This window comes from Anser anser (genome assembly GCF_964211835.1).
Source record: "Anser anser genome assembly, chromosome: 19".
NCBI lineage: Eukaryota > Metazoa > Chordata > Aves > Anseriformes > Anatidae > Anser > Anser anser.
In genome coordinates, this window is record NC_139740.1 from 8,453,878 (window position 1) to 8,470,102 (window position 16,225).

At 51.4% G+C, this 16,225-nt stretch overlaps 2 protein-coding genes and 1 long non-coding RNA gene across 8 annotated transcripts; 1 reads left to right on the forward strand and 2 right to left on the reverse strand.

Annotated features, from left to right (window-relative positions):
* Positions 1-457: 457 nt before the first annotated feature.
* On the reverse strand, positions 458-10,474 carry LOC310884176 (5-hydroxytryptamine receptor 3A-like). Of its 5 annotated transcripts, none has more exons than XM_083805622.1 (9): positions 9,572-10,474; positions 4,395-4,552; positions 3,833-3,877; positions 3,627-3,736; positions 2,855-3,021; positions 1,979-2,139; positions 1,622-1,832; positions 1,265-1,384; positions 458-1,105 (listed from the first exon to the last, which is right to left on the reverse strand). In XM_083805622.1, the coding sequence occupies exons 1-9, from the start codon at positions 9,771-9,773 to the stop codon at positions 891-893; spliced, it is 1,389 nt and encodes a 462-aa protein (XP_083661748.1). In that variant the 5' UTR covers positions 9,774-10,474; the 3' UTR covers positions 458-890. The 5 variants fall into 5 exon arrangements, with proteins under 5 accessions (XP_083661748.1, XP_083661747.1, XP_083661751.1 ...); XM_083805621.1 differs by having other exon boundaries at positions 4,395-4,555; XM_083805625.1 differs by lacking the exon at positions 9,572-10,474 and adding an exon at positions 7,596-8,167.
* LOC310884189 lies at positions 8,330-13,050 on the forward strand. 2 transcript variants are annotated; one of them, XR_014574063.1, is made up of 4 exons: positions 8,330-8,452; positions 10,484-10,561; positions 11,868-11,983; positions 12,614-13,050. It is a non-coding gene; the product is annotated as an uncharacterized lncRNA (long non-coding RNA). The 2 variants fall into 2 exon arrangements; XR_014574064.1 differs by lacking the exon at positions 8,330-8,452 and adding an exon at positions 8,904-9,309.
* Positions 11,077-13,617, reverse strand: MRPL58 (mitochondrial ribosomal protein L58). Its single transcript, XM_083805642.1, has 6 exons — positions 13,425-13,617; positions 13,131-13,170; positions 12,590-12,649; positions 11,842-11,924; positions 11,567-11,736; positions 11,077-11,306 (listed from the first exon to the last, which is right to left on the reverse strand). Exons 1-6 carry the CDS (start codon positions 13,581-13,583, stop codon positions 11,222-11,224), a joined length of 597 nt encoding a protein of 198 aa, XP_083661768.1. The 5' UTR covers positions 13,584-13,617; the 3' UTR covers positions 11,077-11,221.
* Between the last annotated feature and the right edge of the window lie 2,608 nt (positions 13,618-16,225).

Here is a 16,225-nt window from a genome sequence, read left to right on the forward strand (position 1 = left end):
AGTACCAAGATCCCAGAACTTGATGATAAAACCGATTCCTAGTGCAGCATCTGTAACACAAGCAAGCCATCCATTCCCCGTTGTAACCACAACGTAGTGCTGGGAATGCAGTTCAGTATCGAGCTTCTTCCTTTTTGTAGCCTTTGCGGAGGAGTTCTTGCTCAGGAGACGGACTTACACTCCAGCACCACAAAAGGAGTTGTATTTAGCAGTGACCTATGATGCAGTGGGAGGTATCCCTCAGTTTTATGGGCAGTGGTCTGGGGCTGTTTTCTAGTTGTGGTGGTTTAGGTGCAGTCAATTGCAGTAGGAGTTGAAGGTTTGTAAATGAGAATAGGTTCAGAAGTTTGATATTGAAAAACTTCCCAAGTATCATCCCGTTAATCCTGGTTATCCTACTATTCTCTGTCTTGGATTTCTGAATGATGCAGACCTCAATAATCACAAAAACAATACAACAAAGACTTTGTACTTGCATTGATGTATTTAATTACCTAAGGTGGAGCTCTTAACCACCTTTCCTCAGAATGGAAACATCTCCGTGACAAAAAAGGACATTAATTCCCTTTTCCTATTGTAAGGGGCATGTGGTTGTGGTAAGAATTACTGTCAGATGGAAGGAAGGTACTATCCCCTGATTCCACTACTGTTTTATACAGGTACTTTGCTAGCCCACAGAGCACCACAAGAACATACGTAGTTTTACTGAACTAGAATACAAAGCGGGTACCATGCAGATCTTACGCCCTGGTTTGTTTTTTAATTTAGGCAAGTGAAACATTTGCAGTCCTATGAACCAAGCAGGAGAAAAAAAACAAGACAGCAGAGAGATTAGAAACAATAAAATTGAGACTGAATGAGCGTAACATTGAGACTGAATGAGCTGGTCCCTAGCTGCTCCATTTTATAGAGATAACAGCAAAAAAAAAGAATGACAAGAATAAGTGACTGTAGAGAAGCACCTTCTCCAGAACTGGTAGAACTGGGTCCTGCTCCTGTGGTTTCCAGAGGGGCTTGGCTTGCTGCCCTTTTTCCTGGGTCTTCTTGGCAAGGTGTTTCATGGCCTGGCTGTTGGCGTCTGTCGTTGCCAGCTTGGTGTGAACACCTACAAAGAACAGATGTCAGAGTAGGGCAGTTGGTGAATGACTGCCAAGACCAACCTCGGGCACTGGTTGCCCTGAGGAAACCCCCCCTCACTCGAACCTGAAGTTCAGGTAACCTGGACTACTTGGCTCAGAATTTATTTTATTTTTTATTTTTTTACCTTGCTGGATGCTTCCGAGAGCCTTGCCTAAGCGTAGGGATTTGTGCTGCTGATGCAGCAGGAAGAAGGTGTCTAAAACAGCCATGATCATTAACAGGAAGGTGCCTAAGAAGAATATCACTGCAGAACAATAGGAAAACAAAGAGAACATTTATTAATTGGCGCCATTTTCTTGAATCTGTTATCCTGCCTGTGTTCACTTGCATTGTGAGGAAGGGGGAAATTGCTGTCTCCAGCAATATGGTAAAATTTAGCTGTTACTGGTATCATTTATGGGTCCATAAATGCCCAGTAGCCTTTCTTAGCATTGGTACCTGTGTAAAAATCCCTTAGTCTTTATTCAGTAGAGGTGGATACCTATTATGGGTGGTTCGTTGGAGGAAGTAGGAAGCATGTTGTTGAGAATCACGGCTAACATGGAGCTGCCCAGGATGATGGAAATCTGGAAGCTGATTTTCTCCTCGAGAGAGCTGGGTCCAAACAACACAGCCATATCAAGCAGGTACAGTGCGCACGTTGGCAGGATCAGGTTCAGAATATACAGAGTAGGTCGTCTCTCCATGGAAATCTGTTGAAGAAGGAGAAAGAAATGTAGGTAAGAGATAATATACTGTGTTGAGTGACTGCTCGTTCCCTACTGTGAAAAACTATCTGGTTTCATTTTTTATTTAATTTCTTATATTGGTGCAATATAATACGAATGTACTGCGGTACCTTGTAGACGATCACTGGATATTCTTCTTCATCCAACCCTTCTCTGTATTCACTGATGCTCAGGTTGGTGAACTTCCATTCTCCATCAGTTACTAAGTAACTCTGGCTGTTTTTCATCATCTCAGCTGGTGTCCGTTTGATTTTCATGACAAGGTCTGTTACTGCTTGGGCAAGGGGGAGAGAAGGGGAAAAGCTGCGGAATTTAGTTTTCTATAAAAGATTAGTTATTTCCTCTCCCTTTCCCTCACAACTAAGGGTGCATGCAGACGGGGAAAGGCAACGGTTCTTGCACTGCTGAGGTTTCTTAGTCCATGAGGGAGAAATGTAAAAGGACTGCAGTGCGGAGTCTTGGCTGCACCTCTGCGAACGTGGAACAGGGGAAATCTGGTGGGTCAGGACAGTTGCCCTTTGCAGGTGGCACCTTGGGGGATTTCATGGCACCTCTGCTTATTTTTCAACCTTTCCTCTTGGGATGAACTCTGCTGTTTGGAGCCCTGAAATCAGCCTTAATTTCCTTTAATTTTCATGGCTTTCAGTTATGTTTAGAGGCTGGTTCTGCAAAAACATTTGTGAGCAAGTAGCCTTGTTGCAAGATGCCCGCTGGTCACTTGGTTTGTAAAGACCAGTCCGAAGGGGAAGACTTGCCAGGGAACATCCCAAATGCTCCCAGAGATGTTGCTGGGAAAAAATGCCCAAATAAGATGACTCTTAGCTCGTTTTCCCTGATGTTACATGACCTCAACCCCTGTAACCAGATAGCACTCCCCTAGCAGCGTGCGGTGCTGCTAAGGGAACCCAGGATCAGCCAGGGCCCACCTCATCTATTCCTTCTGCAAATTTAGCCCCGTTGTGGTAAAACTTAGCTTGCCACTGTACCTGGGTAGAGAAATGAAGCTATACTTATGTTGCATGTCTGGGTGTCGAAGGGGAACTTGAGGATCATCAGGCTGCACATTAAGGTAACCTGGAAGGGTTGGCTTGTGTTGAAGGCGCCATTGTGCGTGACAGCCATGTACTCCAAGTCCGACTTCTGTTCGTTCACCCTGGAGGAAACAAAGACGGGGAGTGACGGAGCTCCGGGATGCTGCAGTGCTCCTAAATCCTACAAAAGCCTGGGCTGTAAGCATCCATTTGGGGTGGCTCTGTGCTGTCACACAGCCATGGGATGTAGCAGTGTGCAGGAGAGCAGCAAGGAGAGGAAACCTGGGGCTTGTGCTTCCCACTCTTACCTGGGGAAAGGGCTCACTGGCTGGCTCTCTGCTATGCTGCCTCCCCATCCTTTCCCCCTGCAGCTAAAGAGCCAGTGGCTGTGCCCAACCCTCTATTAGATCCAAAGTGATCTACCTGGTATCTTCTAAAAATTGCTAAGGGTAATTTCATTCTGCTACATCACTTGTCCCTGATGTTTCTTCAGGTTTAACTACAGCCTAGATGGGGTATTTCTGGAGATGCTACGACATTACTGAGCCACAAAGTGCTTTGTATAAACTCTTCCCAGTATTACAAGTCACGAGGTTCTTGGTTACACTTAGCTTACAGGAGCAGCTTTTAATCAAACGAGTTTATCCCATTTCCTACAACATTACCAACAGTTTGCATCCACAGTATTTTTCTTGAGCCAGTGAATAAAAAGGAAAGGAGGACCTACTGTTCTAAAATGAAGATGGGGGGCGACCAATAGGAGTCCATTGGCAGAACAATTCTGGAGATGTTGCAGAAATCCTGCGGGTCCCAAGTCACAAAGGCGTTCTTCCACTCCTGGGGGCAGAAGGTGCAGGAGAGAGATGAGTGCTGGGCTCAGCCCCAGCCATTGTGCTGGGTGTCACAGGAGGGAAATGGTCTGAAGGAACCTACCAATCTCAACACGAAATAAAAAGCGACTGTCTGCAGCTTTTCAGCCTAGAGAAACAGAATGGGAGAGATTTAGCTGATTTTTCTTAGCTACATCCTGTGCAGAGCCCAGGAGCTCTCCACTGTTGCTCCTGCAGCAGGATTGTGGAAACTCAGCCCAGGAGGAGAGGTCGAGGGTCTTGGTCCTACGGCTGAAGAGAAGAGTGGAAGCATCAGATCCCATGGTTTGAAAAATACAGATGTTGACATTAACAGACCGGTGCTCTGCAATCCTGTCCGAATTGCTTAGTTAAGGCACTCCATGCAGTTCTTCCTAGAGCCTGGTCTAAAGCAGGCTGTTTGCCTGGGCCTGCTTTCCAAGTTTTTCCTAGAAGAAGGTGGGAGAAAATACTCCAGATCTTCCCCAAATGCTGTCAAACAGCAGGAAGCTGAAGAAGTGGAAGGGGTTGATTCTCGTACCTGTGGCCTTGCTGGCCCAGCCCTGCCTCACAGAAAACTCAGGCTTCGACCAAGCAATTGCACATTTCTGGGCTATAAAGACTTGAGAGGAGCTTTGCGTCCTTACCACAGAGAGAATAGCTATCAGCATAAAATCCATGTTCACTTCCAGAGGCTCCTTCCAGTTTGTCTTTGGCAGTATGTGCGCGTGCAGCTTGCTGTGGGAGGTGATGTTCAGGTGCTCGATGACATCGTAGTACGTGCAGATGTACCTGGGAGCAGCCCCTGCTAGGAAAAAAAAAATGCACTTGAATCAGAAAAGGGTCAGGAAAGGTCTCAACCTGTGAACGAGAGATGTACCAAAGGAGAAAGGGTGTGGAGCTGTGGGTATGGAAAGCATCAATAACCCAGGCAAACCCCTTCTCAAACAGACCAGAACAGAGTTCCTCAAAGCTTTTCTAGTCCTCATTAACTTACCTGTCCCAAGAGAAAGGGTGAGGATAGCTATAAAAGCTCGCTGCATCTTCTCCTTCTTCCAAATAAGGAGGCAAATGGTACTGTGTCCCTTACGGATGGCCCAAGACACGTCACTTGTGATGTGGAAGTTGATTTGGTATTTATTAATGAGGGATGGGTATTTTGTAAACAGAAGCCGGACTCTATATTTGCATTGGAAGGAAGACTTTGCTAATGGATTTATGCACTCAGCTGGCTCTTGGGAGTGGTCTTTAGTTGTGGTGAGGGAATCAGAAGGTCATTAAACAAAAAAATCCAACAATTTGAGGGAGAGGGAAAGAAAGGGCTCATCTCCACAGAGAGGAGGCTAGGAGCCAGAGCCACTCAAGAGCAAATCTTCCCTCATTTACAGGGCTTAGAGGCTGCTGCAACCCCACTGAAATGGAATAGGAATTAGTGCCTGTGTGCCACGAGGGGTGCCGGCGGGGCGGAGGAGAGGCTGCTCCCCCTTCAGCCTGGCCCTGCTTTGTGGCAGCCCAGGGTGTGGGGCATTAGAGCATGTCCCCAGCTCCTAAAGCACTGAGCCTTTCTTGCACCCACTGATTTTCCGTTTCCACCTCCTTGCTGATCTCCTGTGCTCTGGAGGTGCCGCTCCAAGTCCTCAGAGCTAAGATGAAGGTCTCAGATTTAATTTTATTTTTTGAAAAGTCTGAGAGGGGAACAGCCCCGGCGAATGTGTGCTTGGAAAAAATCCCATTCACCTGCGATGTCGGAGGTGGTACCTGAGCCCTGTGGCCTCTGGTTGTGGGAGACAGGCGGAGGGAAGCGTACACACCACAGAACAGGGGTGGAATCAGACAGAAGGGGCACGGGGAGAGGAGCGACCCGTGCGGTGGGACTCGGGGGGTGTTGGCTGTAGGAGCTAACGCTGGTGGATGTCACTGGAGGTGAGACAACAGTGACGCCACTGAGCGGTGCTAGGACTCGTCCTCCAGAAACCCTTACATCCACCAGCAGCAGGCGGGATGTGAGCAGGCTGGAGCTGTGAATCTGTCGCGCTGCTCTGACAGCTTTTGGTATCCACAGTGTGGATAGGGCCAGCTTTTGATATCCACAGTGTCTTGCTGCTGTAGGGTCCTCAGTTCTGCTTCACTCTCTGTGTGACATCCCCCTCCTCGCGCAGCTCCGCATGGGGTGCTCTCGGTGGGTTTCGGCCCCCCGTGCAGTGTCAGGTGGGGAACAGGCATTCCCCATTTGCCTTCTGCAGGTTTCCTTGGTCTCATCCATCACCCCTCCTCGCGGGGCCCCCACACCTTCGGCAGCTTCCAAGGCATGAAGGAGGGAAGGATGGACGGAGGGAAGGAAGGAAGGATGGAATGAAGGACAGAGGGAAGGCAGGACAGAAGGAAGGGCAGAGGGAGGGAAGGACGGACAGAGGGAAGCAGGACGGGCAGAGGGAAGGCAGGACAGAAGGAGGGAAGGCAGGACGGACAGACGGAGGGCAGCACAGCCGTACTGCAGGCCCCGGGTGGGAGCGGGCGGTGGGCGACGCTGGGGGTTGGCGGCATCGGCGGGGGCTGCAGCGTCTGCGACCGCGTGGCCTAATGGATAAGGCGTCTGACTTCGGATCAGAAGATTGAGGGTTCGAGTCCCTTCGTGGTCGGCTTCGCTTTTTCCCCCTCTTTTCCATCGCTCTCTCTTTTTTCCCCTTCCTTCACCCCTCACCACCCCTCAGGGCGTGGGTCCCACGCGGGTTTGGTGCCCCCCCCGCCCCATTTCCCCTTGTCTCGACCCCCACGGGGGGGTTCCCGGCTGCTCCCCACTTTCCCCCATCCCACCGGAGGATGCGTGGCGGGGGCAGAGGGAGGCGAGGCCGCGTGTGTCCGTGTGTCCTGCGTGTCCCCGCGTGTCCCCGTGTCCCCATGTCCCCCGGGGGAGCACCCACGCATCCCACAGTCCCCACACCCCCAGCAGCGGGTCGGGGCTGTTCAGCCAGGCGGGGAAACACCCCCAGCGAAGCCCCAGTGGCCTAATGGATAAGGCACTGGCCTCCTAAGCCAGGGATTGTGGGTTCGAGTCCCATCTGGGGTGAGCTTTTGGGCGCTATCAGCCTTTTTTCCGATTTTCTTTTTCTCCCTGTTTCGGTGCTGCGCTCCCAGGCGTGCTGGTAGAGGCGGTGGGTGGGTGGGGAGGAGGAATTTCTCTTCCCCTGTGAGACAGGAAATTAATTAAGGAGATTAACACGATGGGAGCACCCAGAACTGGGCTCTGCAGGCAGAGTAAAGGAAAGCTGCTGAAGGGGCGCGTCTGAGCGCACCCTCTGCAGGCAGTTTGCAAGGGGGGTGACCACAGAGGGAATGCAGGGGGTAAGAGGTGGACCAGGACAGGCTTTTGGGGGCAGAGAGATCCATGCAGCAGCTCCAGGCTTTTTTGCTGTGCCAACAACAGCCAAGGCGTGCAGGCAAGGCTGCCTAGATAATGAGATTTTCTGCTCCTGGCCAGTGGTCCAAGCTGAGATCCCATGAGAAAGGGAAGCGACGAGGAGCTGCTGCAAACCTCCCCGGGCTTTGGTGCGAGGGTGGATGCCTTATCCAGGAGCAGGTCACGCAGCCAGGCATGATATCCCAGCAGCAAAACCTAAAGTGAAGTTTCTTTCCAAGTAATTTCTCTCCGCTAGGTGTTGGAGGAAATGACTCTGCTGCCTGGAAAGCAGCAAACCCTGAGAACCGGCCCTGCCAATACCCCGGTGCTGGACCCTGAGCAGCCCTGGGCAGTGACCTGCTGCAAGCTGCAGGTCCTGCACCGCTCAGCAAGCCCTGCCTGCCCTGGGGCCTGGGGAAAGGGCTGGGAGGTGCCTCCAGGCTGGCATTACCTGGGACCAGGGTGGCAGAAGCCCCCAGGAGCCATCTGATGCTGTTCAAACTCTGGGAAGGACACAAAGCTCAGCATGTTTTCAGTTTCAGGAACAAGGTGACCTCTTGGCTTCCTTTGTGCGGTATTTTCCTTGATTCTTCTCCTGGAAGTCACGCTGGGATCTCCTGGCAGCATCATGAGGGGCCCCGGCTGGTTCAGTGCGTGGTCTGGGTGACTCCATCAATGATCGGCTTCACTCCGGTGGCACCAGGTTGTATTTCTGTTATTTCTCTCCTCTCCCACCTCCGGGAGCAGCAGAAAGCTGAACGTCTGCCGCTCCTTAGGAGCTGCTTTGCCAGCCGGCAAGCAAGGACCGTGCTGCAGGAGGGGGAATAAAACAGCCCCAGCAATAAGCAGGAACACGGCACTTCCTCAGGGCTGCCAATTCCCTGCCGGTGGCCAGGGGGAGCAGGCACAGGCAGCGAGGAGCTCGGTGCAGCCCTCCCCTACAGCCCCGGGGTGGGATCGCTGCCGTGCAGCAGCCGGGGCCAGGCGCGGACTCGAACCTGCGGCTTGCAGCTCCGCAGTCGGGCGCCCTCCCCGCGAGGCCACGCGGGCCCCAGCGCACATCTGGCGCGGAGCCCCCGCCCCCGGGAAAAAAGTTTTTTTTTTTTTTTTTAAAAAAAATAAATAAAAAGAGGTAAAACCTCCTGTAGGGGCAGGAGAGGTAAACCTCTTGTGGGTGCAGGGGATGTTAAAAGCCCTGCCCTGCCGCTCTCAGGATTACCTCTTTAGGATTAGATGAGAAACAGGTTTGGGGGAGAAGCGAAGCTGAACCACGAGGAGCGTGCGGGAGCTATTACCGACGCTACGCAGGTGAGAACAGGAGCTTAAAGACGCCCGTGGTGTTGCTCATCGCACCCCAGTGTCACATTACAGTGGGGCTATGCTGCAGCTGGTGGCTGTCACTGGTGGCTCGTTGACAGCGCGGGCTGACCACTGAACGCTGTCACGGGAAACACGCCTTGTCCTGGAAACCTGGCTGCTTCGGCCCTTCTTTCTTCACCAGCGGTGACCCGCAGCTGTGTTCCGAGTTTCTGCCACCCTCAGAAGCATGCCCATGGGATCCCGTGTCAGCACTCCTGGGGCACCGCTGGCTCTGCGGTGACCTGCTGGGGCATGGGGCCCCCCGGGGCAGGGACCCCCCCTCGTCACCAGCGTGGGGCTGGGGGAACCGGCCAGGTTCTGGGGGTGCGGGGTGGGGATGTGGGGGATGCTTGGGGGTGGCAGGACCATGGGGGGGGACCCCCGCGGTGTGTGCTGGTGTCCCAAAACTGAGGGTATGGGGGACCACGTGGCCTAATGGATAAGGCGTCTGACTTCGGATCAGAAGATTGAGGGTTCGAGTCCCTTCGTGGTTGTTTTAAAAGGCCAGAAGAGATCCCAGAGCTGTTTAATTTCTGCGGGTGAGGGCATCCTAGGGGCGAGAGGGGCATGACTCGAGGCCAGATACCAACCCCGGACCAATTTTGGGGCAGCATCTGCCCTGCCGACTCCCGGGGGACCCTTTTTCCCCCCCCCTCCCGGCGGGGCAACACCCGAAGCCCCCTGCAGCCCCGTCCCGGGGGTGAACGGGTGGCACCGGGGCTCAGCCGCAGCTGGGGCCGATTTCGGGGCGGATAAAAGGGCAGGGACTCAGGCCCGGGGCCGGTTCGCTGCTGCAGGGAGGGCAGGTGAGTTATGGGGCCGTTTGGGGGCAGGGAGGACGGGACATTGCCCCTCCTAGCAGGGTGCTGCGACAGAAAACACGAGGGTTGATGTGTACGGGCGAGGGGGAGGGGTGTAAGTGTGCTTTTACCCCAGGTGGGACTCGAACCCACAATCCCTGGCTTAGGAGGCCAGTGCCTTGTCCATTAGGCCACTGGGGCGGGACAAAAGCTACAAAACCACCCCCCCCGCCGTGCTTCCCCCTCCCCGCCTGGTTTCCTTTTTTACCTGCGGGTGGAAGGGTCCGGGATGAACCGAGCCCCGTTCCCCGGGGCAGCCCCCCCGGTTCGCTGCCCGCTGTGGGGGGGTCGGCCCGGCAGGAGCCGGGCCCTTTGCGGGGGTCTGCACCCCCCCAGCCCCAAAGAGCCGGGGGTTGCACCCCCCCCCCCCTCAGCTGTGCGAAGAGCCGGGGAGGAAGCGCCGCTTGCATCGGGGGCGTGCTGGTGGGGGGACACGCCTGGCCCGACCCCAGCTCGGGGGTCCCGGGGGGGGCTTTGCAGGACCCCCCCTATATGGGGCTGCGCTCCCGTCCGGCCAGCAGAGAGTTAACTCAGGGCACCGGGAGACGGATTTCACGCAGCCCCAGTGGCCTAATGGATAAGGCACTGGCCTCCTAAGCCAGGGATTGTGGGTTCGAGTCCCATCTGGGGTGGATCTTTTCCGCTCCGCAACCCCAAAACCTGCCCCGGGGGGCGCGAGGCTGCGGTTACCGCCCGGCTCCCGACTCCTTTTCTGTCCCCCGGCTCCCCCAGGCACGGCTCAGGGTGATGGGGGCAAAGAAGCAGGGCTGCTGGTCTGTAAAACGCAGAGTCTGGGCTGGGAAAAAGGTTTTGACGGGGATTGTTCTGCTCCTCCACAATGAAAATGCCTCCAGTGCTCCCGAGGCAGCAGAAATGTTCACCTGGAGGTGTCACCCCCCAAACCACGGCTTGTAGAGACCGGGGCTGCAGAGCCCTTCACTTGTGAGAGGGGGAACTGGCAGCTGCTCCTTCCCCTGTGGGAGAATTCATTGTTATCTCTGCTTCCATCACTGGGCATGGCAGGCGCAGAGGTGGAATGGTGCAGCCATCTCAGGGAGTCTCGTCCTTTCTTTTTTTTTTCCCCTTGCCTAAAACATTTCTCTACCTCTCTTCACCCCAGGTGGGACTCGAACCCACAATCCCTGACTTAGAAGGCCAGTGCCTTATCCATTAGGCCACTGGGGCCCTGCAAAAGAAGGTAAAAAAGCATAATTTCAGTACTTTCATGAACATAATACTCCCCCAGCTCAATAATCCAGTGGTGGTGTAATCCTGTCCATTGCCAAGAGGCCACGGTACACCACGCTACTGTGTTCTGTTTAAACAGGGTGCACTAATGAGTGACTCTTGAAGCTTGTAAGACTTGGTCTGAGGCTTTATGGGGTTTCACTCCAAGGGCCAGAAAACTCCCGTACTTAGAAGATGGTTTGTCTTCAAGTGCTAAAAGCAATTGCCTCCTGCCCAATTCCTGCCAGGGATATAGGTTAACCCAACAAAATAACATTTTTTTTTCCCCCTAACAGCAGACATAAATAATGTGAGAAAATTTCCTGAAAGGTAAACATTTCATTTCTTATTTAAATCTGTGGTTAGAATGTTTTTACTCTTTTTTTTCTTTCCCCCAAATCTGCTGCGTGTTCAGCAGCAGGGGGTGCTCTCATAAAGATTCAGAGGACTGGATGAAGGACACAAAGACGCTATCACAGTGTATCATTAGGTTCAAAAGATGTTTATTATTTTTATTTACATTTTTTTGACAGGTTTTATTCAATCCAGCTCATACATTTAGTATCATCTTCAGTTGCCAACAATATTTCTTAAAATGGTGGTATGCCAAGGACTTCCATCTCTGCTGTTCTCAGTCGAAATCTGCCTTCCTGCTCTGTTTTATATTTGAGTGTATTTTTTTCTGTCTTAGTCGTTCACGGTTCATTTTTTCCACCCTGAAACACAATGAAAAGATTCTTTAGTGTACAAAGAAAGCCTTTAAATAAACACTCAACTGTGAGCACAGCTATAATATAGATTCAGATGTCCACAGGCAGAAAAAACAATCCCTGTTCTTGGGATGTTACCTGAGAAAGCAGTTAAGTTCCAATGGACCAGTGATTTTTTAAAAAAGAAAATCCAAATGAGTATCTGTTACCAAGTCACGTTAAAAGTCTGAACCTGTATCAAATAAAGGCCGTCTCAATAACAATACCTGGCTATGAGCTCCTGTGCAGTCTCCTTAGACACCACCTTTGGCTTCTCAGTAGCCTCTGTGACCATGACTCTGATTTTTTCTAAACAAATTGCCAGATTCCTCATTTGGTAGCGACTCTCTTCAGAGTTTACAATCAGCTCACCAGCTCGGTTTATCTTATTTTTGTGCTGAGGAGGGAAAAGCATGATATGATCACTGAAACTGTTTGACTTGTCATGTTTTGGCTGAAATTGTGAAATTCAAAAAGTGGTTGGAAGGGAGACGGTAGTTACCATTGATGCCATTTTTTGCCTCACAGCTTCTGGGATCCAGTCTGCTGATGCCAGGTGGAACCTGACTTCTGCCTTAGTATTCACTGGGAGGAAAAACAGGACCTTTTTCAACATAACGGCCTGACTTCCTAAGATTTATGAGGTAATTCAGTCTGCTCACTGCTGACTTTGAACATATGATGATTCCAGTATGGATTACCTGAAGGATCACAGTTTTTCTTGCTACTTTTTTTACATACCATTCTAAAAGATAACTTTTATGGAGATTTTTTCATGGTATTTGCATTTCTACATACTCCAAGACTTAATGCTATTACCAGTCCCTACTTACCTTGTTTTAATGGCAATTGCAGAACAAGAAGTTCTTGCTTTCCAGTTTTTGCTTTCTTATTTGAATTAAGCCAACAGTTTGTTGCATAGGAAAGTTTAAGAATCCCAGTGGCTTATTGTATGTGTAATGAAAACAGATCAGACAGAAGTGATGTTTCCTGTGACATGTATAGCAGCAATGACCCCATGACGAGTGCTAGGAGAACCAAATATGCTACCACTGGTGTCAGGCAATGTGAAGACTTAGAAGTTGTGTTAAAATGTAGAGTGATAATGAAAAAATTAACATCAGGCAGCACAAAGGTACTCTTTAATTTCAAGCTCCTAATATTATACCACAAATATAGAGAAACAAGTTTCACGCTTGGATACAGACTGGGACTTTTCCTTAAGTCAGAGAACCCCTCCCCTTTCATACCTTTATTAACGTTCTGCCCACCAGGGCCGCTGCTCCGGCAGTAGGATACAGTCAGTCGGTCTGGAAGAGAAGAACAGCAACGTGACGTGGGACACCAACCCGGCAGTGCAGTGGGAAGCAGAGAACAGGGACGACCCAAAACACCGTGTGTGGGACTGAAGGAAGCCTATTACTTGGTGGTGCTTTTGCTTCAAGCTTAGCTCGGTGCATTGAGCACGGACTGTTTTCTGGGGTTGGAAATGGAGAAGTCTGTTTAAGTGACCTTTTATGAATGTTTCTATGCTCCATTGTGAGGACAGCAAAAATGGGTAATTTGTTGTTGCTCTTAAAGCCTATGCAGGAGCCCACCAACCAACTGCTGTCTCTCTGAGACATATTACAGCTTTCATGTGCAATAAACACCTCAGGCCACATCCACGTGCACCTCCCCACATCACCAGGCTCCCCGAGCCACCCGCAGCTCCCAGCACCGACTGCCCTCAGGGGGCCCTCTCACACCCCCGGCACCCATCCTTGAGGCGTGTGGGGCTGGGACACTCACCCATGGGGATGTCGAGGGCCGGCGGCTTGGCCTCCTGCTCCTGGAAAAGGCAGCGGGGGGGCGTCAGGGGCTGGTGCGGGGCTGCCTCAGGGGCACCCCGGGGCCTCTGGGGGGGGCCCTGCCTGAGGTGGCTCAGGCCCCGCCCACCGAGCCAGGCCCCGCCCACAACGCGCCCCACCTGTTTCGCGAAGCCCCGCCCACCCCGTGCTAAGCCCCGCCCACCAACGCTCCACCCGTTCGGAGGCCCCGCCCCTCGCTCTTCTTCCGCCTTCTTCCCCCCCACCCCCAACTCGCCGGGACGCTGCCGGTATCGCCGCCGCCGCCCCCCCGCGGCGGGTACAGCTTGTCCAGGCTGTAGGCGCTCCGGAACTCCGCCCCGGCAGCGGCCCGCCGCGAGGAGCCGGCCACGAGCAGCCGCGGCCGGCACAGGGCTCGGAGAGTGCGCGCCGCCATCTTGGCCGCCGCGGTGCACCCACGAAAAGGCGTCCCCGCGGCAACGGCGGCCGCGAAGCTGCGTTCCGGGGCGGGGAGGGGCCGCCCTGGGGCTGGGGGGCGAGGGCTGGGGGCTGGGGGGCGAGGGCTGGGGGCTGGGGGGCGAGGCAGGGACCGTGCTGGGTGTGAGGGCGAGGGGCAGCTCTGGGCACCTTGGGGTGGCTGCTGTCAGCTCCTCGGTGCACAGGAGCATGCTGTATATACAGGAGCAAAAATACGTATATATATGTTAATGAAGGCTGGTTTATTTCTAGGTCTGTTTCTATAAACGTGCACATTTCTATTTCTATGTCTGCAAGGGGGATGCTGAGGGGAAGGGGCTGCAGGGGAGTTGTGAGCTTGTGAGAAGCCTTTGGCTGATTCCTGTGGGAGCTGTCACGGCAGGTTGATGAGAAGGGTTTGTGCTCAGTACTCAGGAGCTGCTATTTCTGGCGTCAGGGAGATGCCGGGAGCAGGGATGGGGCTGTGTTAGCGCTGGTGTTTTGACAGGAGCTGACAATCTGCGTAAACCTGGGGGTGAAGTCAAAGTGGGTGTTTAAAGCTGACAGAGGCCGTGTGGCGTGAGGGGATCGCAGCTGGGCGAGGGGTGCAAAATCTGGAAACTGAGACCCCAGGAGTGCAGTGGGGTGGGTTGGCCAGCGCCAACAGGTACTGGTCACAGCACTGTGCTTTGTTCTAATCACATCTCTGGTTTCACACCACAGGCCTGTGGGAAGAGAATGGGTTCTGCTCAGCTTCTGCCAGCCAAACTCAGCTGAAAATGGAATGCTTTAAGGAAAAAAACAGAGCTGTCAGAGACAGCTCACGCCATCTGGTGACCTTAATTTCAAACAGGGAACAGGTAAATGTTTGTGACTTGTAGCCAGAGGGATGGGTAAAACATCCAAAGCAGGATGACTCATTTTACCAACTGTTGTTAAACATGTCAGCATTATCATTGTGCTGGTAACTCATGCCAAGAAAGGTGTCAGTGAGCAGTGCAGAGGGGCTGGGGAAGGAGCTTGAAGGTCACGCAGCTGAAGCGAGAGCTGTCTGCAAGGGCACTTCTCTGGCTTTGCTTCACTCCTACTCTGTTGGCTGGTGCAGGTGTCCAAACAGGCTTGTAAAAAGCAGAATGATCTACACTTGGATGTTTGGAAACAGAGCTTTCCCTGACAGGGCTTGGCGTGACAAGATCTTACTTTGATGTGACCCACAGAGAGCCACGCTTTCGACACTGAAGCTGGAGAAATGAACTGCTTCAGTACAGGTGCTGGATTAAAAAGCAAGCTAACCTGTTCGGTCTCTGGAGAGCAAGAGCTGAAACGAGCCATCCCCGAAATGGGATGTGTGCAAGGGACTGGTCCCTCCCTGTGTGAGTGAGGGCATGAACTAGCATGGTGGGAGCAAGCTGGGACTTTGAGAGACCTTCCTGAAGGTCTCAGCTCCTGTAAGACAGGGAAGACTGCTGAATCAGTAGATGGGCATTCTTCCCCATGAGAATTCAAGCTCTGTAAAAACCCTTGAATTTGTGCTTCAAGCGGTCCATTCCTATTTCCGATGGTGGGTGCTTTCTGAAGGGTCATTTAAACTGGTGGTAAAGGAAGATGCGAGCCTAGATCTGATGGAAATGCGCTTGTCTACATTTCATCTTTCAACTTCAGATGGAAACCAAATTCTTGACAAGCTATATATCCTTGTTAATCTTAGTGGCGTGATCTGACTAGGGGAATTGGTTTTGCTAAATTCTGAAATTAGTCATTTCTTGTTATATTGTTCTTTTTCTCCTCCATTTTAATTGGATTCATTGGATTGTTCTCTTTCTGCCCTGATTCATGGGGGTGTGCTATTAAATAGCTGCTGCTTTCTATTGGACCAGTTTCTGTGGTAAGCAATGTGGTTGTTTAATACTCTTGTCTTACTTCATATGGAGCTACATAGTTTTCACTGGTATTTTCAAAGTAGTTTGAAAAATTTAGATAGAAGGTGGGATAAAAGGGCAGAAGATGCATATTTTTTTCTTCCTTTGATTGCTGAAAGCCTCGCTTAAGAAAAAAATCAAGTGACTCTGAATCACACAGTCATCCGGACATATATATGGCCACTAATATTTTTGGATGCAGACAAAAAAATGCCCTCAGCACTTTGCTGAGCAAACTGCTGATATATGGCAGCTGTTTCTTTGTTAAGCTAAGCACTAATATTGTGTTACTTACATCAGTCATTTTTGGATGTGTGGTTTTCAAGAAAGAACCAAAACAAAAATAGCATTTGAATTACAAGCTTAGAAATTGTACAGTTTTGTAGAGACTTCCGAGCTAACAAAAGAGTGTTTTTATCATGTGGCAAACATTAGTAGTCCAAGTGCATAAAATGTATGTTATATAAATAATGTAGCAGTATAGTTCGGCATATTCTCTCTGCTTTCTGCAGAGGAGCCTGAAGCATTTTCTTGACCCAAATCATACATGAAAATCAAAGAAATAACTCTTGTGCTGTTCTTAAAAGTAAAAAGAGCTGTAAAGAAAGTCTGAGCTCTGAGAATACTGGTGTTTCTTTTTATTTGAGAAGAGAATAAAGCATTTGAAAATATATTTAATCTGATGTACACTTAACTGCGGTGC

Excerpts from the sequence above, each read along its gene's own strand:
- LOC310884176 (XM_083805621.1), bottom strand. The coding sequence starts at position 9,773 with ATGCAAGCGGCGCTTCCTCCCCGGCTCTTCGCACAGCTGAGGGGGGGG. Across the intron at positions 2,140-2,854 it reads AGCTTCATTTCTCTACCCAG|TAACAGACCTTGTCATGAAA; the intron begins GTACAGTGGCAA and ends TTGCCCAAGCAG. Across the intron at positions 1,106-1,264 it reads TCTCGGAAGCATCCAGCAAG|GTGTTCACACCAAGCTGGCA; the intron begins GTAAAAAAATAA and ends TGTTCTTTGTAG.
- MRPL58 (XM_083805642.1), bottom strand. The coding sequence starts at position 13,583 with ATGGCGGCGCGCACTCTCCGAGCCCTGTGCCGGCCGCGGCTGCTCGTG. Across the intron at positions 11,737-11,841 it reads GGCAAAAAATGGCATCAATG|CACAAAAATAAGATAAACCG; the intron begins GTAACTACCGTC and ends TTCCCTCCTCAG. Across the intron at positions 11,307-11,566 it reads GCACAGGAGCTCATAGCCAG|GGTGGAAAAAATGAACCGTG; the intron begins GTATTGTTATTG and ends ATTGTGTTTCAG.